Genomic DNA, 19,060 nt, shown 5'->3' with positions numbered 1-19,060 from the left:
TGTTAATGATTAATTGCCTGTGGTTCCACTTTCTTCCTTAACCTCCTCCTTCTCCACCAGCTGCTGTTCCCTTTCCTAAGAAGAGTGCTGTTGGCTGGGTCAGGCCAAAGGCACATGGAAGCCCTCTACAGTGGTACCTCGGGTTAAGTACTTAATTCGTTCCGGAGGTCCGTTCTTAACCTGAAACTGTTCTTAACCTGAAGCACCACTTTAGCTAATGGGGCCTCCTGCTGCCGCTGTGCTGCAGGAGCATGATTTCTGTTCTCATCCTGAAGCAAAGTTCTTAACCTGAAGCACAATTTCTGGGTTAGCGGAGTCTGTAACCTGAAGCGTATGTAACCTGAAGCGTATGTAACCCGAGGTACCACTGTACTTCAGGATCCTGCAACCAAAGCGGCCAAGCAGATGCCTAGAGGAAGCCCACAAGCAGGACCCTCAGCGCAACAGCACTGACCCTGTTCCTAAGTCCCAGCAACTACAGTCCCATGATTCTTTGTTTAAAGTGGTATGGTGCTGCTTCAAATGTATAGATGCCGCCCTCCCAAATGGGTGAGACTTTTCCTCTGCTGTCCCAATGGGCATGAGATCTAATGGGCTTGAGTGAAAGCAGAGCAGATTTTAGCTGAACATTAGGAAGAACCTCTTTACAGTAAGGGCAGTTCAACAATTAACCGGAGTGTGTGTGCAGATGGCTTTCCCTCGCTGGAAGTCTTCAAGCTGCGCCTGGAGAACCCCCTGGGGTTGTCTAATCCAACTTGCTGCTTTCTGCAAGAAATTCAGTCTAGAATGTTAGGAGACACCCCACCCCGAAGCTGAAATTATCAGAGCACTAGAACCAATCCCTCTTCCCAGGGAACTCAAGTGACGACGGTTGGAATATCATTATTTTTATAGCAAATGTCAGATTATGATGATTCTTCCCATCACCACCCCGGTTACATTTGCAAGAATAAAATGCATTAAAATAAAATAAAATCGAGGCGATCTTAAGCTTAGTATTTTAAATTCTGTATGTTTTGAAGTAGAGCCATGAATCCCCCCCCATTTTAGCATTACCATTATTATTTATTAAATTTCTTAGTTGCTTTACCTTGCCTAGGAGAACCCAAAGCGACTCGCAACCAAAGAAACATACAGACAATAACCTCCCTGACCGAATACATTACAACCAAGAGGAAAGAGATATGCCCTTATTTATCGTTTTACAGCGTTACATTTCAGAGGGTGTGTGTGTGTGTGTGTGTGTGTGTGTGTGTGTGTGTGTGTGTGTGTGTGTTATTAAAAAAACACACAACCGAGCCGGGTATTAAATTGCATGAAATAAATAAATATTATATGAAACGGAAAAAACAACAACTGCCTTGCGAGGTAGGCTGGGGCTCACACAGATACCCATATCCAGCTTCACGGGGATTAAATGGAAGGATTTGAACCCGGCTCCCTGTGCAGCCTCACTCTGAAGAGAGGCTCCAGCACGGGCTCCCCCCCCCCACTCCCGTTCCATCTCAGGCAACCCCTCCTCCTCCTCCCGCCCACCCCGTCCTCGGAGCCCGCTTCACGCTTTTGTCCGCAGGCGGCTGCCGTAGCGAGCGGGGCGCGCGCGTGCCTGGCGCCGCCACCACCACCGCAGCGGAAGCTCCTCCCACTTCCCTTCCTCCTCCTCCTCCCTCCCCTCGCCCGCGGCGGCATCTGGCCGGTGAGTCGGTCCGTCAGTCCCGTCAGTGAGCGAGCGAGCGAGCGAGCGTCGGGCTGCGTAGGCGCGAGAGGAGAGCGGAGGGCCGAGCGACGCCGAGACTCCCGACGCGCCATGGCGGCCGAGCTGAGCGAAATGGCGGAGCCTCCCCCGCTGGGGGTGCCGCCGCCGCCTCCTCCTCCTCCCTCTTCATCGGGCGCTGAGGAGGCCGAGAGCGAAGCCTCCCCTTCGGCCGAGATGGAGGCCGAGCCGTCGCCGCCGCCGCTGCTGCTGCTGCCGCCGCCTCAGCCCCTCCTGAGCGGCGGCGAAGGCGCGGAGAGCATGTCGGAGCCGAGCCCTCAGAGCGCCAGCCAGGCGGGCGACGGCGACGACGAGGACGAGGGCGACGACGAGGAGGACGAAGACGACGACGAGGAGGCCGAGGCCGGCAGCAGCGCCGGGTCCTCCTCCTCCTCCTCCAGCGGCTGCTGCAGCGACGAGACCCGCTCGCTCAGCCCCGGAGGCAGCGAGGCCGACGCCAAGGCCGGCCCGGGAGGAGGAGCAGGAGGCGGAGGGAGCGCGGGCGGCGGCGACGGGCCCGGGGGCAGCGGAGGAGGCGGAGGCCCGGCAGCGGCCGGAGCGGCGGCTGGAGGCGGAGGCCCGAGCGGCGGCGGGTGCAACAGCAGCTCCAGCGCGGGCGGCGGAGACGAAGGTTACAGCACCGGGAGCGGAGGAGGAGGAAGCGGCGGCAGCAGCACCTGCAGCACCTCGTCGGCAGGCCGGAGGGGCAGCCTCGAGATCTCCTCCGACGGGGAGCCGCTCAGCCGCATGGACTCCGAAGACAGGTCGGTTGGCGGGGGGGGGGGGAAGAGGGTGCGCCCGTTCTTCTCTCTCTCAAGTTTAGGGGGCCCCGGGGTGCAAATCATCACAGTGGGGACTCGTGGTAAAGGCCGGGGCAGGGTGTTGGTGTGTACCCCAGTCTCTTGAAATGTTAATTTAGCCTTTAAAAATCCGCAGGCAAACTCTTAAAAGCGGATTATGCCCCCGGCCCAACGCCAACCCTCGGCATCTTTTCGCTTCCTCCCCACCCCGCTCCATTTTTTGTGATGCCCCCTTCCAATCTGCATCGTCTCCCATCTTTGTTCCAGGTTCAAAAGTTCCAGAAGTTAAGTTGCTGCTGCTTCACTTGGCAGGACTTGCCCTTGGCCTGAGCATGGCTCCTCCATCTTGGACAGGGAGGGGGCTTTTCACCCCCCCTCCTTTTCTTCCTAGGCATGTACAGCAGTGTTTCCCAAACTTGGGTCTCCAGCTGTTTTAGGACCACAGTTCCCATCATCCCTGACCACTACCCCAGCTTGCTAGGCATGATGAGAGTTGTAATCCAAAAACAGCTGGAGACCCAAGTTTGGGAAACACTGATGTAGAGTAATTCCTGCAAAAGGATTGCTACTTGCTGCCCCAGGTGTGTCAAAAGTATTAAAAGGTTTCATGTGTGCCCATAGTAAGGTAGCACCAACAAGACTCCACCCTAAAACGCCTTTTCCTGTTCTTCCAAGGCAACTGGGACTTTATGTATTGCATATCCTCATCTGTCAGTGAGAGGAACTTTCTTTGGTTTTTCTGTTTGTTGGGATGGTTGTGGCCTGTTACTACACAAATCCTCCTTTCCCCCATCTGGCTAGAAGCCAGGCCCCATATAATCCATTGCTGGTTTGGGAGGAGTTGGTTTAGAGAGCCTTAGACGCTCATCTTGTTGTATTCTCTCCCCTCATTTTTTTTCAACTCCTACCTTTTTTACCACACCCTGTTCTAGCAAACATGGCTGTCTTAGCTCTGGAGCTTTTTACGTTTTTTTACACTCCTCTCTAAATCCTCCTCAAAAAGCAGCTTAGCTTGGGAAGTGGCGAATGGTTTGCACTGGTTCCTCTTCTCCTTTACTCGCCCTTTAAGGGAGCAGCAAACACCTAATTGTGTGTATCAGCCGTGTAACTAACAAGCATATCTTGTAAAATTTACTAACACAAGTGGGTTTATGCAGCTTATGAAAACCCAGTTATGCTTCTGAACAAAAGGGTATGTGTGTAAGAAATGCTTATATTGGCACAACAAACTTCTGCATGACCAATGGTTCTTAGTTGTGTGCTCACAAGCGTATGCAGCAGATAGTTACAATCTGTTGGGATTCTGGGCATTTCTTAGTAGGTACGTTGTTTTTTATGATACTTGTCTATTAGTATATAGTTTGACATGATTAAAAATAAGTTGTTAAACTAGTCCTAGTGACTATACTATTTTAACTTGCACGTGTTTTTTATTTAGTCACTCTATTAAATGAATAGTAACTGAAGGCAGATCGATTTCATGCAAGTTGCAGTGTTGGGCCAGTATTTAAATTCTTAAGGCTAGTTCAGTTCCTAGGAGACAGTTGCTGACTAGAAGAAAACTTGAAGCTTATTAGATGCAAAATAGTTTGTATTTTTTTAAAAAATACTCCTGAAATATTAAAGTTTGTTAAAAAAAGATTACTTGGCCCAAGTCCCTGCAAGCCAGAATTTGCTAGCCTCTAGACTACATCTATCACATATAAAATCACATTGAATTGTTGAGGAAAGGAGGAATTTATTATGAGATACTAAAGCTTATCTTAGATAATGCTGAAAAAGTATAATGCCATAATCATTTTTTAAAGTTCCCCCTGTTTCCCCAATCAATTAGTACATAGCAATTAAGTTAAAAGTGTCTTCTGTGAGTACAGGGATAGGTGCTTTTGCTCATCACTGGGGGTACCTGCAGCAGGAACCCCCCTTTTTGTTGAGCTATATGGAGGTGGGGACATGGAAATCCTTGGGGGAAGTTGAAGTGTAAGCAAATTTTCCTTTTAATACTTTTACAATATAAAATTCAAACTTAGTGTTTTCAGTACTTATGAATTTTGCGGAGGAATCGTATTTATATTTACTCAAAAGTACAGCCCACTCTATTTAATGGTGAATATACCCCCTGGTTAGCTTGCATAGGACTGCTGCTTCAAAGCACAACTGCTTCAATGACACTGGTTTGAAAATTCCAAATTGTGGATATACCCAATAGTAGAGAAAAAGAGCACTACAAACTGCTGCCTAAGAACACACATCTTAGTTCTTGCTGTTTTGCACATTTCATTGTCACTTGAGATGTATATTTTTAGGACCTATCTTATTTCTGTGATGTACTTGTTTTAAACCATTTCCCACACTATGTTTCAATTGTTGTATCCCACCCTGGAACCCTTGGATGAAGGGTGGGTAATAAAATATAGTAGTAATACATAGAGCACATTTTGAATAAGTAAAACTGTCTCAAAAGCATTTTGCTATTCAAAAGGAAAATTATTTAATATTTCCCCCCAAATTTCCAGTTTTACCATTTGAAAAAAATGAATGAAAGAAAAAGCCCTTGGGGAGGGGGCTTCCCACCTTCACATTTCTGTAAGTCAGAAATCTTTCAAAATTTACTCTTCACTACTTCAGATCTCTCTGATGGAAAATATAATGCATGATGTGCCCCTTAGTCTAAATAAGAGTGGATGGTAGCAGCTCTTTGGGGGCATTGTTGACTTACTGCTCAATACTGCATTTGGGAACACTTGTCTCTTCTTGCCACATTTGTGTGATAGCACAGGACGGCTGAGGCACTACACCTGACCAATGCCAGTAGTGGAGACAATTTCCAGTATTGCCCAGGAATGGAGTTGCTGAAAGCAGAAGAGCATGTCCTATTCTGTTAACATTAATAATAGCTTGTCTTAAATACAGAACTTTAATATTGATCCCAAATACTAAAAAAATTGAGCCAAGTTAAATTCCATCATTATTTTTTCTAACTATTTTCATTTTGGTTAATGTTCTGATTATAAATGTTACATTCGTCCCTGGGTGCTATGGAGTCAGCAGTTGCCTTTGGAAGTTTTTAATGCTGCATTTATCTAAAGTCAGCAATCCGTTTTAAGGTATAGATTTTTGTTTATAAGAAGCAGCTACTAAGTGGCCACTAAAATCTGCTAAAACAGCTTGCTTGTTTAATGTGTTTTAAACACACATTTATGACTTCATAAAAGCCCCATAGGGCAACAAGTCACATAATGAATGTTCAGCAGATTAAATATGCTTGGTGTACTCATCCCTGTCATTTGATGTTCCTCATATCCCTGTGCCTTTATACATGAGCCATTTTTGATGCAGCTGACAGCTAGGTGGGTTTTGCTTTATAACTGTGAGGCACCCAACATCAAAACAGCCGACCAAGATTGAATTCTTTAATGGTCTTCTTCAAGTATGATGCATTTAAAGGTGCTAGCACTTGATGTTTATATTTGTGTCAGCTTTACTGACATTCAGCAGCTCATATTTATCCTGCACATACTCCAATCTTCATTGAACATATGCTGTAATAAAGTTAAAAAACTCCATGTGCTGTTCCATCCGTTTTTCCTCCTCTGTCTTTAACTTAAAGTTTTCTTTATGTTCTACAGTATGACAGTCGTACAGTTTGTTCGACTTCCAAAAATGTTCAATAACCAATGCGCGGCTTCCTATTGACTGCAGGAGCTTCCTGCAGTCAGTCGGAAGCTGCGTTGGATGTTTGGGTTCCAAAGAACGTTTGCAAACCAGAGCGCTCACCTGCAGGTTTGCGGCGTTCAGGAGCCAAAACGTTCAAGTCACAAGGCATTTGAGATCCAGCGTACAACTGTACAATGGTTACAAACTAGCAGATGGAGATGGCTGTAAAAATGAAGGCTTCTTCGTGTGTTTTATGTATACTTCAAGTGCATGTACATGCATGTGCCTTTAAAAAACCCATTAAACTTTTTTGAAACTACAAATTAAAAACAACAAACCCAGATGCAGAGGGTATGTTATTAATGTAAGTAGCTTACACACATGCCTTCTGAGCTTCACTTGCTCTTCATTAATCTAATTTCCACTTCTAGATCTTTATGAAAGTTAACTTTATTATAGACATTGAATGTCTATAATAATGTATAGACTCTGATGTGTGGCAGCTTGGTGTCTCAGTATTTCAGATAAAAGTGGTATACATGGCTCTGAATCTTTTAGCCTTTATATGTGCCACAACCCCATCAAAAACAGCTTACTAAGTTTTGGGGAAACTTAGGTTATGCTGCAGTATAGCATGGAGTTCCCTGAAGCAGTTCAGACTGCTTGAATAAGAATGAGAATCATTGGTTTGTATTCTCTGAACTAATCTTCCCTGTAGGCCCACATTACCTCTGGGCCTCCCTAAAACTTTTTGGTTTGAGCTGAATGTTTTCCTGTAAGTGAACTGATCCCAAGTACAAAAACATACTGTAACTTGGCACAACTGAGCCTGAAATGATTAGTTACCATAATCATTTGTAGAGGCTACTGTACTGTCATTTCTCTATCTGTGGTTAAAATGGCATAGAATTCTTACCCATTGTATCTTCACAGTAATAAATAGCAATCATTGCCCCAGTGCATTCATGGAAGAACTGGGAATGGATTTATACCTTAGTCGTTCTCATTCAAGGGCCTCTAGAGATGCTGCTGTTGCTCTCAGACCTTGTATGTAGCAAGAGTGGTCAAAAGTTCACATTCTCCCTTAGAAAAGACGTTGACTACATGAGTGGTGTCACATTTATTTTAAATAACTGTTTTCCTGATGCTACTGTTGTTTTCTCTGGAAAGAGGGAGTTGAGGAATCTACCATTTGGGGACCAGTGTTAGTCATGCAGCAAAAACATACGTTTTCTTAACAGTGAACAATGAATAAATTGCCTTTAAAATGTCAGGAATATAGATAATGAAGCAAGATACTTAAATAACGTAGTTTTCTATGTATTAGACGAGGGTTTTTTTTACTCCAAAATAAAGTTTAAAATGGGTGGGGTTCGTCTTATATGTGGGTAGTACAGAGGGGGAATGGGCGATTGGTTGTATCCACCAGCAGGATCTAGCGCTTGGGTGGGTGAATGGTGTCTGCTGCAAGGGCTGCTTTGTATTGGCTGCTGCTTTGTCAGTTGGGTGGATTATTTATGGATGTGGCAAGGGCTGCTTTGGATTGGCTGCTGCTTTGGCAATTTGGCTTGCATTGCTTGCAATTGTTAGTGTTTGCCAGTTGGGTGAGTGATAGTTGGTTCAGCATTCTCCCCACCACCACCACCCTTGCTAATTTTCTTAAATTTGAGGCCTCCCTAAATAAGGGGCATCTTATACATGGGGGCCTCTTATAGATGGAAAAGTACGGTATACTGAAGTAGAAAGTGTTTTTTTTTATATTTTAACTTCCATTATTAGGATCGGCTTTAGTTTTCAATGAAAATGTATACAGATTGGCCTGACATTTCCTACACCAAAGTATCTTTCTTGTGCTTCAAATTGTGCATTTGAAGAATCGGAACCTTAATTCATTTGATGATGAAGATTTAGCAAGGGAAGATAACTCATGTTTTATGTAGTTTTTGAATGCTTTTTCTTGTATGTTCAACCGTACTGATATAAAGCAAATGATTCTGCCATATGTACTAATCCAAAAAACCCAAAGACCAATTAGCTAAGAGGAGCTAAGTATATACAGGAGCACAAAATAGATTTAAGACTAGAAGAACCTTGTCTCTTCAGTTTGTAAACCTGTGATTTTCACAGTTGTGTTCATTACTGCATGATAATGAATGATTAGAATCATGGAATTTTAGAGTTGGAAGGGACCACGAGGGCCATCTAGTTCAATGCAGGAATCTTTTGCCCAATGTGGGGTTCGAATCCTTGACCCTGAGATTGAGTCTTATGATCTGCAAAACTGAGCTATCTGAGGATATGTAACAGCAATATGAGGGAAATTTGAGCGTTCTGAGGTTTACACATTTGTGATGAATATGTCTATGCATATGACCAGGTGGGGAAAAGTTTTGGGGCTTTTTTGATGACACATATGTGAAATGCACTTATATGTAAGAATCAGAACTGTCTAGTGAGTCAAACCCTCTGCAATGCAGGAATCTTTCACCTACCATAGGGCTCAAACCCACGAACCTAAGAGTTTCATGCTCTACTAGCTAAGAAGTAATGTTCATCCATGTTGAATCTACATTTGAGTGCTTGAGCAGAGTGACATGAATGTAAGCTGCTGTCTTACCAACCTTAATCCTTTTGGCTAACTGGTTTAGAGACCGTGGAGTGCAAAGGAGCTCTGGTGCCATCAGCTTGCAGCAACCTGATGTCTTCAACAGAGGCTGCTATCTCCTCAAACCTTGTTCCTTTCTCAGTAACATTTACTTTTAGCTTCACACTGTAAAAGCATCAATATAGACACACAGTTTCTGGAAAAGACCAGTGTGAAGTGAATTAAACATGTGCCACTCCTATGAATTATGTGACATGTGTAGGAAAGGACAGAATGTTTTCTGTAATTTTGCGCTCTGCTTTGGAGAAGGGGGAAAGTGGCTGGAATTCTTCTTGCTGTTTTCTCCAATTCCTAAGAGCAAAGGGAGAACTGAAGGGAGAGCAGTGGTTGTCACTGGCCATGAATAAGCAAAATCCAAATTCATAGAGGCCTGCAAATGCTGCCAACAGTGTGGAGATGGTGGGAGGACAAATTATCTGCTTCCCTCCGAAGGGAACATTCAAAGGAATGCAGAGACGATTGGCTGTTACCAAGGGAGGAGATAACTTTCTTCATTAGTGTACAAGTCAAGCTCCAAGATTTTCTTAACTCACTATCTGATTGTGTACATTATACCAGAAAAGACAAGTGATTGGAAACTTCACTCAGTTCAAAACCCAGCTGGGACTGGCTAATAGGGTTTCTAATCTCTACCCTGTCCTTGAACAGCTATCCTGAACTATTTGTCTGTTTCTGGGAACAGCTGAAACCAGAAATTTGGTGCTCACCTCTGAATTCTTAAATGGCTTGTGCCCTACATATCTATTGTGCTGCCTCCTTCCTCCTGAACCTGCACAGGTCGTCTTCAAAGGCATTAATCCGAGACCCACATATCTTCTGAAGTTTGTTAGGTTGACTGGAGTTGTGGTGATCCTAGTTGTACTGTTGAGTTCCTCCATTTGTTTTCTTATATCAGGTTGAGTTTAATTGTATGCATTTTATGAGTTTTATTTGTTTACTGCCTTGGAAGTCTTAGAACTGAAGGGTCGCAGACAAGTTTGTCAATTGCTGTTTGGAGAGCTTTACTTAAAATGCAGTTAAATCTTAAAGTGGGACCAAATGGGAATGGAATCCTGGAGTTAATTCTAATGCAGCTCCAAAACAGTCTTGTTTCTTTTTTCTTTCCTCCCTAATAACTTATTTTTGGGGTGCATTTGACCACTCCCTTGACATTTCATCTGGTTGTCATTTAAGCCCTGGACACCAGAAGAAAGTGAGCAGAACTCCCAAAGGATGGCTTTCAAGAGAAACTCCTGAGCCTTGGGCTCTACAAAACTAGTGTGTGGAATATTATAGTTTAGCTGCTGTTATGCTATAAACTGCTGAGCTGACCCTTACCAGGGGGTGAGTAGATACAGGGCCGTTTCTAAGTGTGAATTCCCAGCTGTGTTTGGGAAACCTATTCCGCTACTAGACTGAATTGAAACTTTTAGATAGATCATTTTATAAGCTGCTTGTAAGCTACACCCTCCGCACATGTCCTATGACATGTCTTAGCTCAGATTAGTGGGGAACTTAACCTGAGCTGTGCCCTGTCTTTGAGGGGCTCTGTCTGAGCAGTGACTAATGTCCAGGACTTGAGCTGGGGGGGGGGGAGTACAATAGTGCCCTATGTGTTGTTCATTGCCTTCCACATATGTTCCAAGGCGTTGTATGGAATCTGATACAACAGCAACTAATCAGCACAAATAAAACCAAAATGAATTTCAAACAATACAAAATGGACACATGTGCCAGAGACGAATTCATCCAGCTGGGCAAGCTTGTCAGAACAAACATGTCTTCAGTTGTTTTTTGAAAAAGCAGATAATTGCCCCTGTTCTACAGAATGGGGCATCTACGCTGAAAACCGTACTTCAGGTTTTCATAGAAGGGCTACTAATATCTTTGGAACTTGAAGGAGTGTACTGATCTACTGGGTATGCAAAAGATACTGCAATCATTCAAATAAGCTGTTCCCAAGCTGTATAGGGCTGTATATGTTAGTATCAAAACTTTGAACTTGGCCTGGTAGCAGATTGGCAACCAGTGCAGATCTCTCAGACTCTCTATGTCCTTTTCATGTGTAGAACTGGCAAGCCAAGTGTCCCCATCTTATAATAGTGCAGCTGGTTCTTCCTGTCTAAGTGTAGAACCTGACATTTGTCCCTATTGAAATTCATTTGTTTGTTTGGGCTCAGTTCTCCAATCTGTTAAGGTCTCCTTGAATCCCAATTCTGTCTTCTACGGCATTAGCTATTCCTCCCAGTTTGGTGTCATCTGCAGATTTGATGAGCATTCCCTTAGTTCAAGCATGGCCAAACTTGGCCCTCCAGCTGTTTGGGGACTACAACTACCATCATCCCTAGCTAACAGGACCAGCGGTCAGGGATGATGGGTATTGTAGTCCCAAAACAGCTGGAGGGCCAGGTTTGGCCATGCCTGCCTAAGTCATTTATAAAGACAAACTAGCAGCGGGCTCAGGATAGAATCCTGCGGCACCCCACTTGTTACTTTTTTCCAGGAGCATGTGGAACCAGCTACAAATCCACCTGAATCCTAGCAGACATCAATAATACAAAAAAAGTCCATACCTTTGTCAACATTACGGTGATTGTGGGTGGATGGTAGAGCAGAAGCAGAGGTCTGTATGCTGCCCCTTGACCCCATTGGAGCATGTACAGAACTGGGCTGAGACCATATGATTCTTAGCATAGGCATATATTTTGTGAATCCCAAAATCTACATCAGCTTTGACTTAGTTCAATTCTGTGTTGGCTCCCCCTAACCAGCCAAGATACACTTTGGTTGCAAATAGTTGTGTGTGTGCCCAATGGAAGGTTTGCATCTCAGGAATACTGTTCTATGAACAAATCCAGCCTGCATGTTGACCTCTAGGGCCACTGGTGTAATGATCCATCTGTTAGATCTGAAGTGTGCCTTAGGGAAAGCTGCCCTGATCAAACACTTTAGGAAGGAAGGTTTAAGGGCAGAGCACAAAAATACTTAAAGGTTGTTTAGGTTTTTTGTATTTATCTGGCATTGTTTTGCAATGTTTTGTCTAATCAGCCGTCACAGCATTTATTTGAACACTACAGTCAGACCTCGGGTTGAAGTAGGTCGAGCATTTTCGGATTGCGCTCTGTGGCGACCTGGAAGTAACAGAGCGCGTTACTTCCGGGTTTTGCCACATGCGCTCAAAATGGTGTCATGCGCGGAAGCGGCAAATCGCGACCCACGCAGACTCGGGTTTCGTTCGCTTCAGGATGCGAACAGGGCTCTGGAACGGATCCCGTTCGCATCCAGAGGTACCACTGTACAATGAATATTTTTGTATTTGCTATTGCCTGACCTAGCCATTACAATTTTAACAAATGCAATACAGGCAGATTTTTAGATGGCCGGCCTTTTCATTACATTTGCCAAAAGGGATTGCTAGTAATAATGATGAAATCTCATCCCTTGAAGGAATAAACTGCAGATCTTGAGTGCAGTGTGTTTCTTTCCTTTAATAGAATAAAATACAGTAGATGTAGCAATACTGTTTCATATTTCTTATGTGTCCAAAATAAAGCAAGGTGTTATGTGACATAAAGAATAAAAGCAACAATACCAAAACATGCCCAAATGCTTTTACAGTCTTGCATAGGGGGGTGGGGGTGGGGAGAAGGTGCACAAGGGGGCACCTGCAGTGCAATCCTGTTTCTTTGTACTTGCACCTGCAGTGCAGTCCTGTTTCTTTGTACTTGGAAGTAAGCTCCATGGTGATAGTAGTGCTTACTCTCTGTTAAGTGTTTCTGCAATTTTAGTGCAGCCTAAGTTAAATTAATACTATTTCTGAAGTGCCTGGAATGGTATTTGGTTGCTTAGAGATACCTGTTGATGCAGCCTAGGATAGCATTAGCTTTCCCCTCTTGCTGCATCAACTGTTGACTCATGCTAAGCTACTGAGAACTCATAGATCCATTTCACATGTAGTACTGGCCATCTAGGTGTCCCCCCATCTAATATTTGTGCAGCTAGTTCTTCCTTCCTGAGTGTAGAACTTTACATTTGTCTCTAGTGAAATTCATTTTGTTAGTTGGGGACCAGTTCTCCAATCTGCTAAGGTCATTTTGAATCCCGATTCTGTCTTCAGCGGCATTAGCTATCTCTCCCAGTTTAGTGTCACCTGCAAATTTGACAAGGTTCCCCTCAATACCTCCATCCAAGTAATTTATAAAGATGTTGAACAAAAATGGGCACGGGATAGAACCCTGCAGCAAGAATATCATTGGGGAATTTGTCACAGCCTTACTTTGATACGCTAAGTCCACAGCATTCCCATGATTCACCAAGCTTGTAACTAAAAAAATAAAATAAATAAATTAAGAGATCTGTCTGGCTTGACTTCTTTTTCAGAAACCTATGCTGGGTCTTAGTACAGGTGGTGAACATTTTAGGCATGTTCTAATGTTGTGTGATAACTGACATGTGGGTCCTTTTGGACCCAGAAGAGGGAAGAACTGGGAACTGGCCATTGCCTGCAATCACAGTCATTCTTTTCTATGTGCTCAAAGACTGAGCCAGCGTGCAGTTGTTTACATATTTCCAGAAATGGCTGTGATGTATATTATGTGTACATCAGTTTTGTAAAGAATCCCAACAGTTTTTAGTAGCCTGTTGGAGACTGGCAGAGAAAGGGCAAACAATCTCATTTTCTGTGTTCAGAGGAGGGCTCCCTTCCTCTGGCACCCCATTTTGTTTCTATGCTGGGCACAGTGGAGGGGCAGACTACTCCATCCCTTCTCTGCCAACCCACCCACCTGCATGGAGTTCCTTTGTTACACTCCTGGTCTGTGTGAAGCAAAACAAGCAATGATCGTGGGTTTGCATGTAATGACAAGCCAAGGCTTGTGGTTTGCTAACTCCTGACATGGAGCCAGGGAGTAGTGAAATGGGGACTTTTGAGCACTTTTAATGGATCACAACTTGTTTTCGCCCATATTGAGTCAACCAACATTTGCCTCATTTATTTGTGTATTGAGATTTGTTAATTTGCGTGCTGGGATTTAGAGTGCTGTCATTTATGTTGAAATATAAATCTGCTTGAAAACACAAGAAGGTTCATAATTAACTCATTTCTCTCTCCCCCCCCTTCCTGTAGCATCAGCAGTACCATAATGGATGTAGACAGCACAATTTCCAGTGGACGTTCAACTCCAGTTATGATGAATGGACAAGGAGTTACAGCTTCATCAGGAAAAAGTATTGGTTATAACTGCTGTTGGGACCAATGCCATTCTTGCTTCAACTCAAGCCCAGATCTGGCAGACCACATTCGCTCCATACATGTAGACGGCCAGCGAGGAGGGGTTGGTTTACTTTTTCATTGTTCTTCCATGATATTTGTACTGTGTGTATTGAGAGTTAATAACTGCTGCTGCTAAATAAAATGCCAATCGTTTTTGGAAGCCACCTGGTCCTCTAGTGGTCCAAATGCTGGATCCAGGAGCACCCCCAGATGACAGACCTCTTCCTTCAGAGGGAGTGCCATTTTGTCTAGAGCAGGCTGAAGTCCCAATTCCTGGAAATGCCATCCATCCATCAGCATTGCCTCCATCTTGCCTTTATTCAGCTTCCTGTCTTTTTGAGAGAGGTGGGGATTTTTCTCACTCTCACTTTGGTGTGTGGAAAGTAAGAAACACTTACTGTTTCTTGCTGCCTCCAGACCACTGAACGAGAGAATTGGGGGAAGGGATATAAACTGACACTTGCCACTAGCAAGTAAGATTTGTAGATGTCTGAAGTTAAGAGATGAGTTATCTAATTTGGAATTTTGCAGCTTGATAAAGAGAAGGCAGGGAGCAGTGTCTAGGACTGGTTCTCTTTCAAGTTAGTTTGTGTTCCTTAATGTAGCTTTTCTTCTTTTGCATCAGCAGTTTAGATTTTGGTTTTGTAACTTGGAGTTTTGAGACGAGGCAACCTGTTTTTAACATACATATATAGAAGTGGAAGAATACATGAAAAGCAAAATACTCACTTTAAAAGAGGGAAAACAGCTGCCTTTATAACCTGAATAATTAAAGCATAGAATCCTTTTCTAGTGTAAGGCTGTTGGACTTCAGCTGCACCAATGGCAGGGGTCTCCACACAAACAAAATGGTAGCTATCTGCAGTTTCTATGATTGAACAAGGAGACTGTTATCAAATAGAAAAGAATGTTTCTCCCTAAATACACCCCAAGTATCCCACAGTTCTGTGAAATATACTGTAGCCCTTTTTCAGGACTGCTGTTAAGAATGTAAGTGATGCCATTCTTAGCCAGATCAGCAGTCTTACCTAACTGAAGCTGAATCCTGGTAAGTCTGAGAAGTTGTAGCTTGATGGTTTCTGGGTCTAGGAATTGTGTGTTCTTGGTGGAGTTCTGCCCCCACCCCAGGATCATCTTATAGCTATCAAGGTACTGCCTAAATATCGGCATACAGGTTTGTTCCGTATCCTTCATGGTAACCATCAACAGACCTGTGTTTGCTTAATTTAGTTCAGAGGTGGCTAATCAGCAGGCTGTATATGGCCTCCCAAAATTTGTCATACATATACATGTACACACACACACTTGTGTGTGAATTTTTGACAGACCTCTTCTGCAAGTCCCCTGCTGTTGATTCTGTGATGCTAAAAGGCTTTTGTGCTCTCTAAGGACTCCCCTCCCCCAGTTTCCTTTCTTAAAAGGGGAGGCACGTTCACTTTGATGTGGCCCTGAGAGTCTTGATTCCCTAGGCTCAAAAAAAGGGTGATGATTATTACGTACCCTTCACTCTAGGGCTAGCCACCCATGATTTATATCTTTTTAAAGTTGTCCTTAATCCCATGATTTTTCACATAATAGCTAATTAAATTTTAGAGCTAATGGCCATCACAAATATTTGCTTCCTCTAATGATGAATATTTAGGATCCTGATGTTAATTTCTTGATTTTGATTTTTATATTCTTCCCATTTTTAAGGAGTTCATTCCATTTATCATGATTTAGCCATGTGGCTGACACAAGTATTAGTCTCTTGCAACAAAAACCATCAATCCTGTGACACCTTAAATACTAATGATTTATTACGGCATCAGTTTTCATGAACTCAAGTTACCAAACTTCCTCAAAAGCCTTTCATAAGGAACTGAGTTGTATGCTGTCCATACATTGTTGGAACAGACTTAGCTTGTGCAGTGGGTCTCAGTCTTCCTTTTGTCCCCCATGCAGCCCTTTGTGCACCCTCAAAATCAGCTCTAGAGGGTTTTACGTGTCTTTTTAATAAAGCTGTTGATAATGTACTGTGTTACTTCCTTGGATTGTGATTGTCCAGTCCTCAAACTAGAAATTTACTAGCATCCTTAGTCTTTATAACCTGCTGGTGGTTCTCTTCTGTTTGCATGTTTTCTGTTCTCTTAGCTCAAAAGTGGTTTTTAAAAAAATGCATGTTCTTTCCCAACAGAAATCTGTCATGTTTTCTAACACCAAATTGAATTACAGCTGTAGAAATCCTTAGAGGAAACAATTTCACACTTCACTTGAGAGTTTTAACAGTTGAACTGAGAGTGTACTTGAGTTTGGATATTAAAATCATGCAATAGGTGAACATTCACCCTACCTTAATGGCTGTGTTTTCTTTTACTAGGTATTTGTTTGCTTATGGAAAGGCTGCAAAGTATATAACACCCCGTCAACAAGTCAGAGCTGGTTGCAGAGGCATATGCTGACGCACAGTGGTGACAAACCATTTAAGGTAAGGTATCTTTTGGAATATTGTGGATAACTCCTAATCATCCTAATTGGTTAAATTTGGTGGCTGCCCATTGCCTGTGTCCTCAACAACTTCTGACCTCAGTTTGAGGGCTATCAACAACCAAATCCTCACCCCAGCCCATGATATTCTGAACCAGATCCTTCCGTCCATTTGATTCCATGAAAAGTTTCTATTTTGGTTCTATTTTGGTTTGGTTCAAGTAGAACCAATATCTCTTCTACAGTCTTAATTTCTCTTAAATTTAATTGCCCAGTTCTCCCTACGTAGTCCTATGCATGCAGTTCTGCCTGTGCAGATAGCCCTGAGGGTGGAAAAGACACATTTCTGAAGATCTTTATCCTTTTTTATTTCATGACTACATTTCCCAGTAGCTGTGTGTATCACTACCATGGGCACCACATGCAGCCACTCATTTGCAGCCTATCTAATCAGGCCACTTAACTCATGTGATTTTGCAGTTTGGGGATTATTCAGTCAGACTAGATTACTCAGATGCCGCTTCTAGAACAGGAATTGAACCTACTTTCAGACTTAATCTCATTCTCATTTAGATTAAGTGTTCAATTTAGGATAAGCCTACAATGGTGGTTTGTTTGTTTTTTTACAAAAATGTTCTAAGAATGTAAAGATGTTTGTGTTTAGCTGTCTAACTTAAAGCGAGAGCTTTGTAAAAGGTAAATCTTAAATGCAGACACTCATCTTCACAAGTGACCATGTTTGGATGATCACATATTGACTTGATAAGCAAAGATAAGAACAAGTCTTTTGGCCACAGCCCATTTCCTCTTCTGTTCACATGAGCAAGTGAGCAAACCAAGAAGTCTTGCTTCCTGTTTAATTTGAACTGGGCAACTATGGTTAAGGGTTTTGGATATGAATTCATGGTTTGAAGTTGTCTTAATTGTTTGGCTTGATGTAGAGCTGTTAAATATAGTTTTCTGATTCAAATGAAATGAGAAAGTATTCTTGAACTTCCTGGTATTTCTACTTTTTTTGGAATGTTTAGAATGTATATTTTTTCAAGTATTGACCCTCTTCAAGGTTTTCTTAATAGTGAAGTGGTACGAAAATGTGGTTGATGGAATTGTTGGCTTCCTCCACAAAGGGAGCAGTGAAGGAGCTATGTGCATGCCCACAAGATTCATTCATATTTGTGTTTTAAGCCAAAAGATTGTTGTCCAAACCAATTTGGGGTGGTGTTTTGTTAACCTTCAGGTCTGAAAACATCAATATCAAGTTTGGGAGGAGCAAAAATATGCTGCTGTAGGCTAAGGGCAGTATCCAGCTAAACAGTTTTGCTAGTTCAAGCACTTTGGGATGTACAATGGTACTTCCCTTCCTTCTCCCCACATGCCCCCTGAATCTGTTCTGGAGGGTTGTTGGGAAACCCATAACAAATTTTGGGGGAGGGGAAGTTCCTTTGCACAGCTGAAAATGCGTGTGCTAGGAAGGTTGGATGATACCCCAAAACTTTAACTAAGCTACAGGAAAATTCAGCTTAGCAAAACCTTCAGCCTTGATTTAGTTTTCAGTATAAAATGATTTTCAGTTAGTAGGTAGATAGCACATGCTATTGTGGCTTTCAACTTCTATTGTTGGGGTCCTCTGCTCAGGTTAAATAAACTTAGCTTGTGTGTGAGATGGTATATTAAACGCATATAAAGTTAGGAGCAGGTTAGGGTGTGGGGGCTGGTATAATACTAAGTATAATACTAGATTTGAAGTTCTCCTAACAATGTCTCTTTTGGAACCCAAGCAGACAAAATTATATTTTGATAAACTGGGTTACAAAGTACATGCTTCTATCCAAAGAAAACATTTCAGCACAGATGAGAATTCAAAATATCCCTTACTGAAAAACCTTCAGGGAGTAGTAAGGATATGCGTAGCAGCTTTTACTTATCTACTGTATTGACGTTTTTTCTCAGCAGCTTGATGCTATTCAAGGGCAACATGCCCTCAACATCCTTGAACAGCAGACTGCTTGACGTAGTCTGTTCGCTCATACTGGTCTTTGTAATGTCTGCAATTTTTGATGCATATGGTTGGGGCTGGCTCATGTTGCTTCTTTGGAACATAACCACCTAATCCACTTTAACCACAGTACTCAATGAAATGTGTAGAAAGGAGCCTTAAATTGATTGTAATAAAATTTTCTTTAATAGCTAGTTTTCTTTAAGGTATCTTCCTTGGTCAGGAGAACAAGTATTTTACCCATGTGAAATACTCATAGGAATGGGTGGTGGTTGTGTAGCATGCAAGAAAATTGTCCCTTGCATGTGATGTGATTTCAGGATTTTTAAAATTAGAACAAGGCCTATGTTTGCATGGTATAATTGGAATGGATTGAGTGCTCAAGTATTTGGAGGTCAGCTTTGATTCAACTATCATTCCTTGTTAACACACACAGATCTGCATTAGGGACATCCAGGGAAGAGGAAATTCT

General features: G+C 42.9%; 1 protein-coding gene across 3 annotated transcripts in view; it reads left to right on the top strand.

Annotated features, from left to right (window-relative positions):
• The first annotated feature begins 1,588 nt into the window (after nt 1-1,588).
• The window catches only part of AEBP2 (AE binding protein 2), a 33,574-nt gene continuing 16,102 nt past the window's right edge, over nt 1,589-19,060 (top strand). For 2 of the 3 annotated variants that reach the window (XM_081210221.1, XM_081210222.1), the window contains exons 1-3: nt 1,589-2,517; nt 13,980-14,187; nt 16,486-16,593. In XM_081210221.1, coding sequence (XP_081066347.1) covers nt 1,808-2,517; nt 13,980-14,187; nt 16,486-16,593 — 1,026 coding nt within the window. In that variant the 5' untranslated portion in view covers nt 1,589-1,807. The remainder of the gene's footprint in view (nt 2,518-13,979; nt 14,188-16,485; nt 16,594-19,060) is intronic. The other variant, XM_081210220.1, reaches the window with a different exon arrangement.

This window comes from Podarcis bocagei (genome assembly GCF_964188305.1).
Source record: "Podarcis bocagei genome assembly, chromosome: 10".
NCBI lineage: Eukaryota > Metazoa > Chordata > Lepidosauria > Squamata > Lacertidae > Podarcis > Podarcis bocagei.
This window is presented reverse-complemented; position numbering and strand designations above follow the sequence as displayed.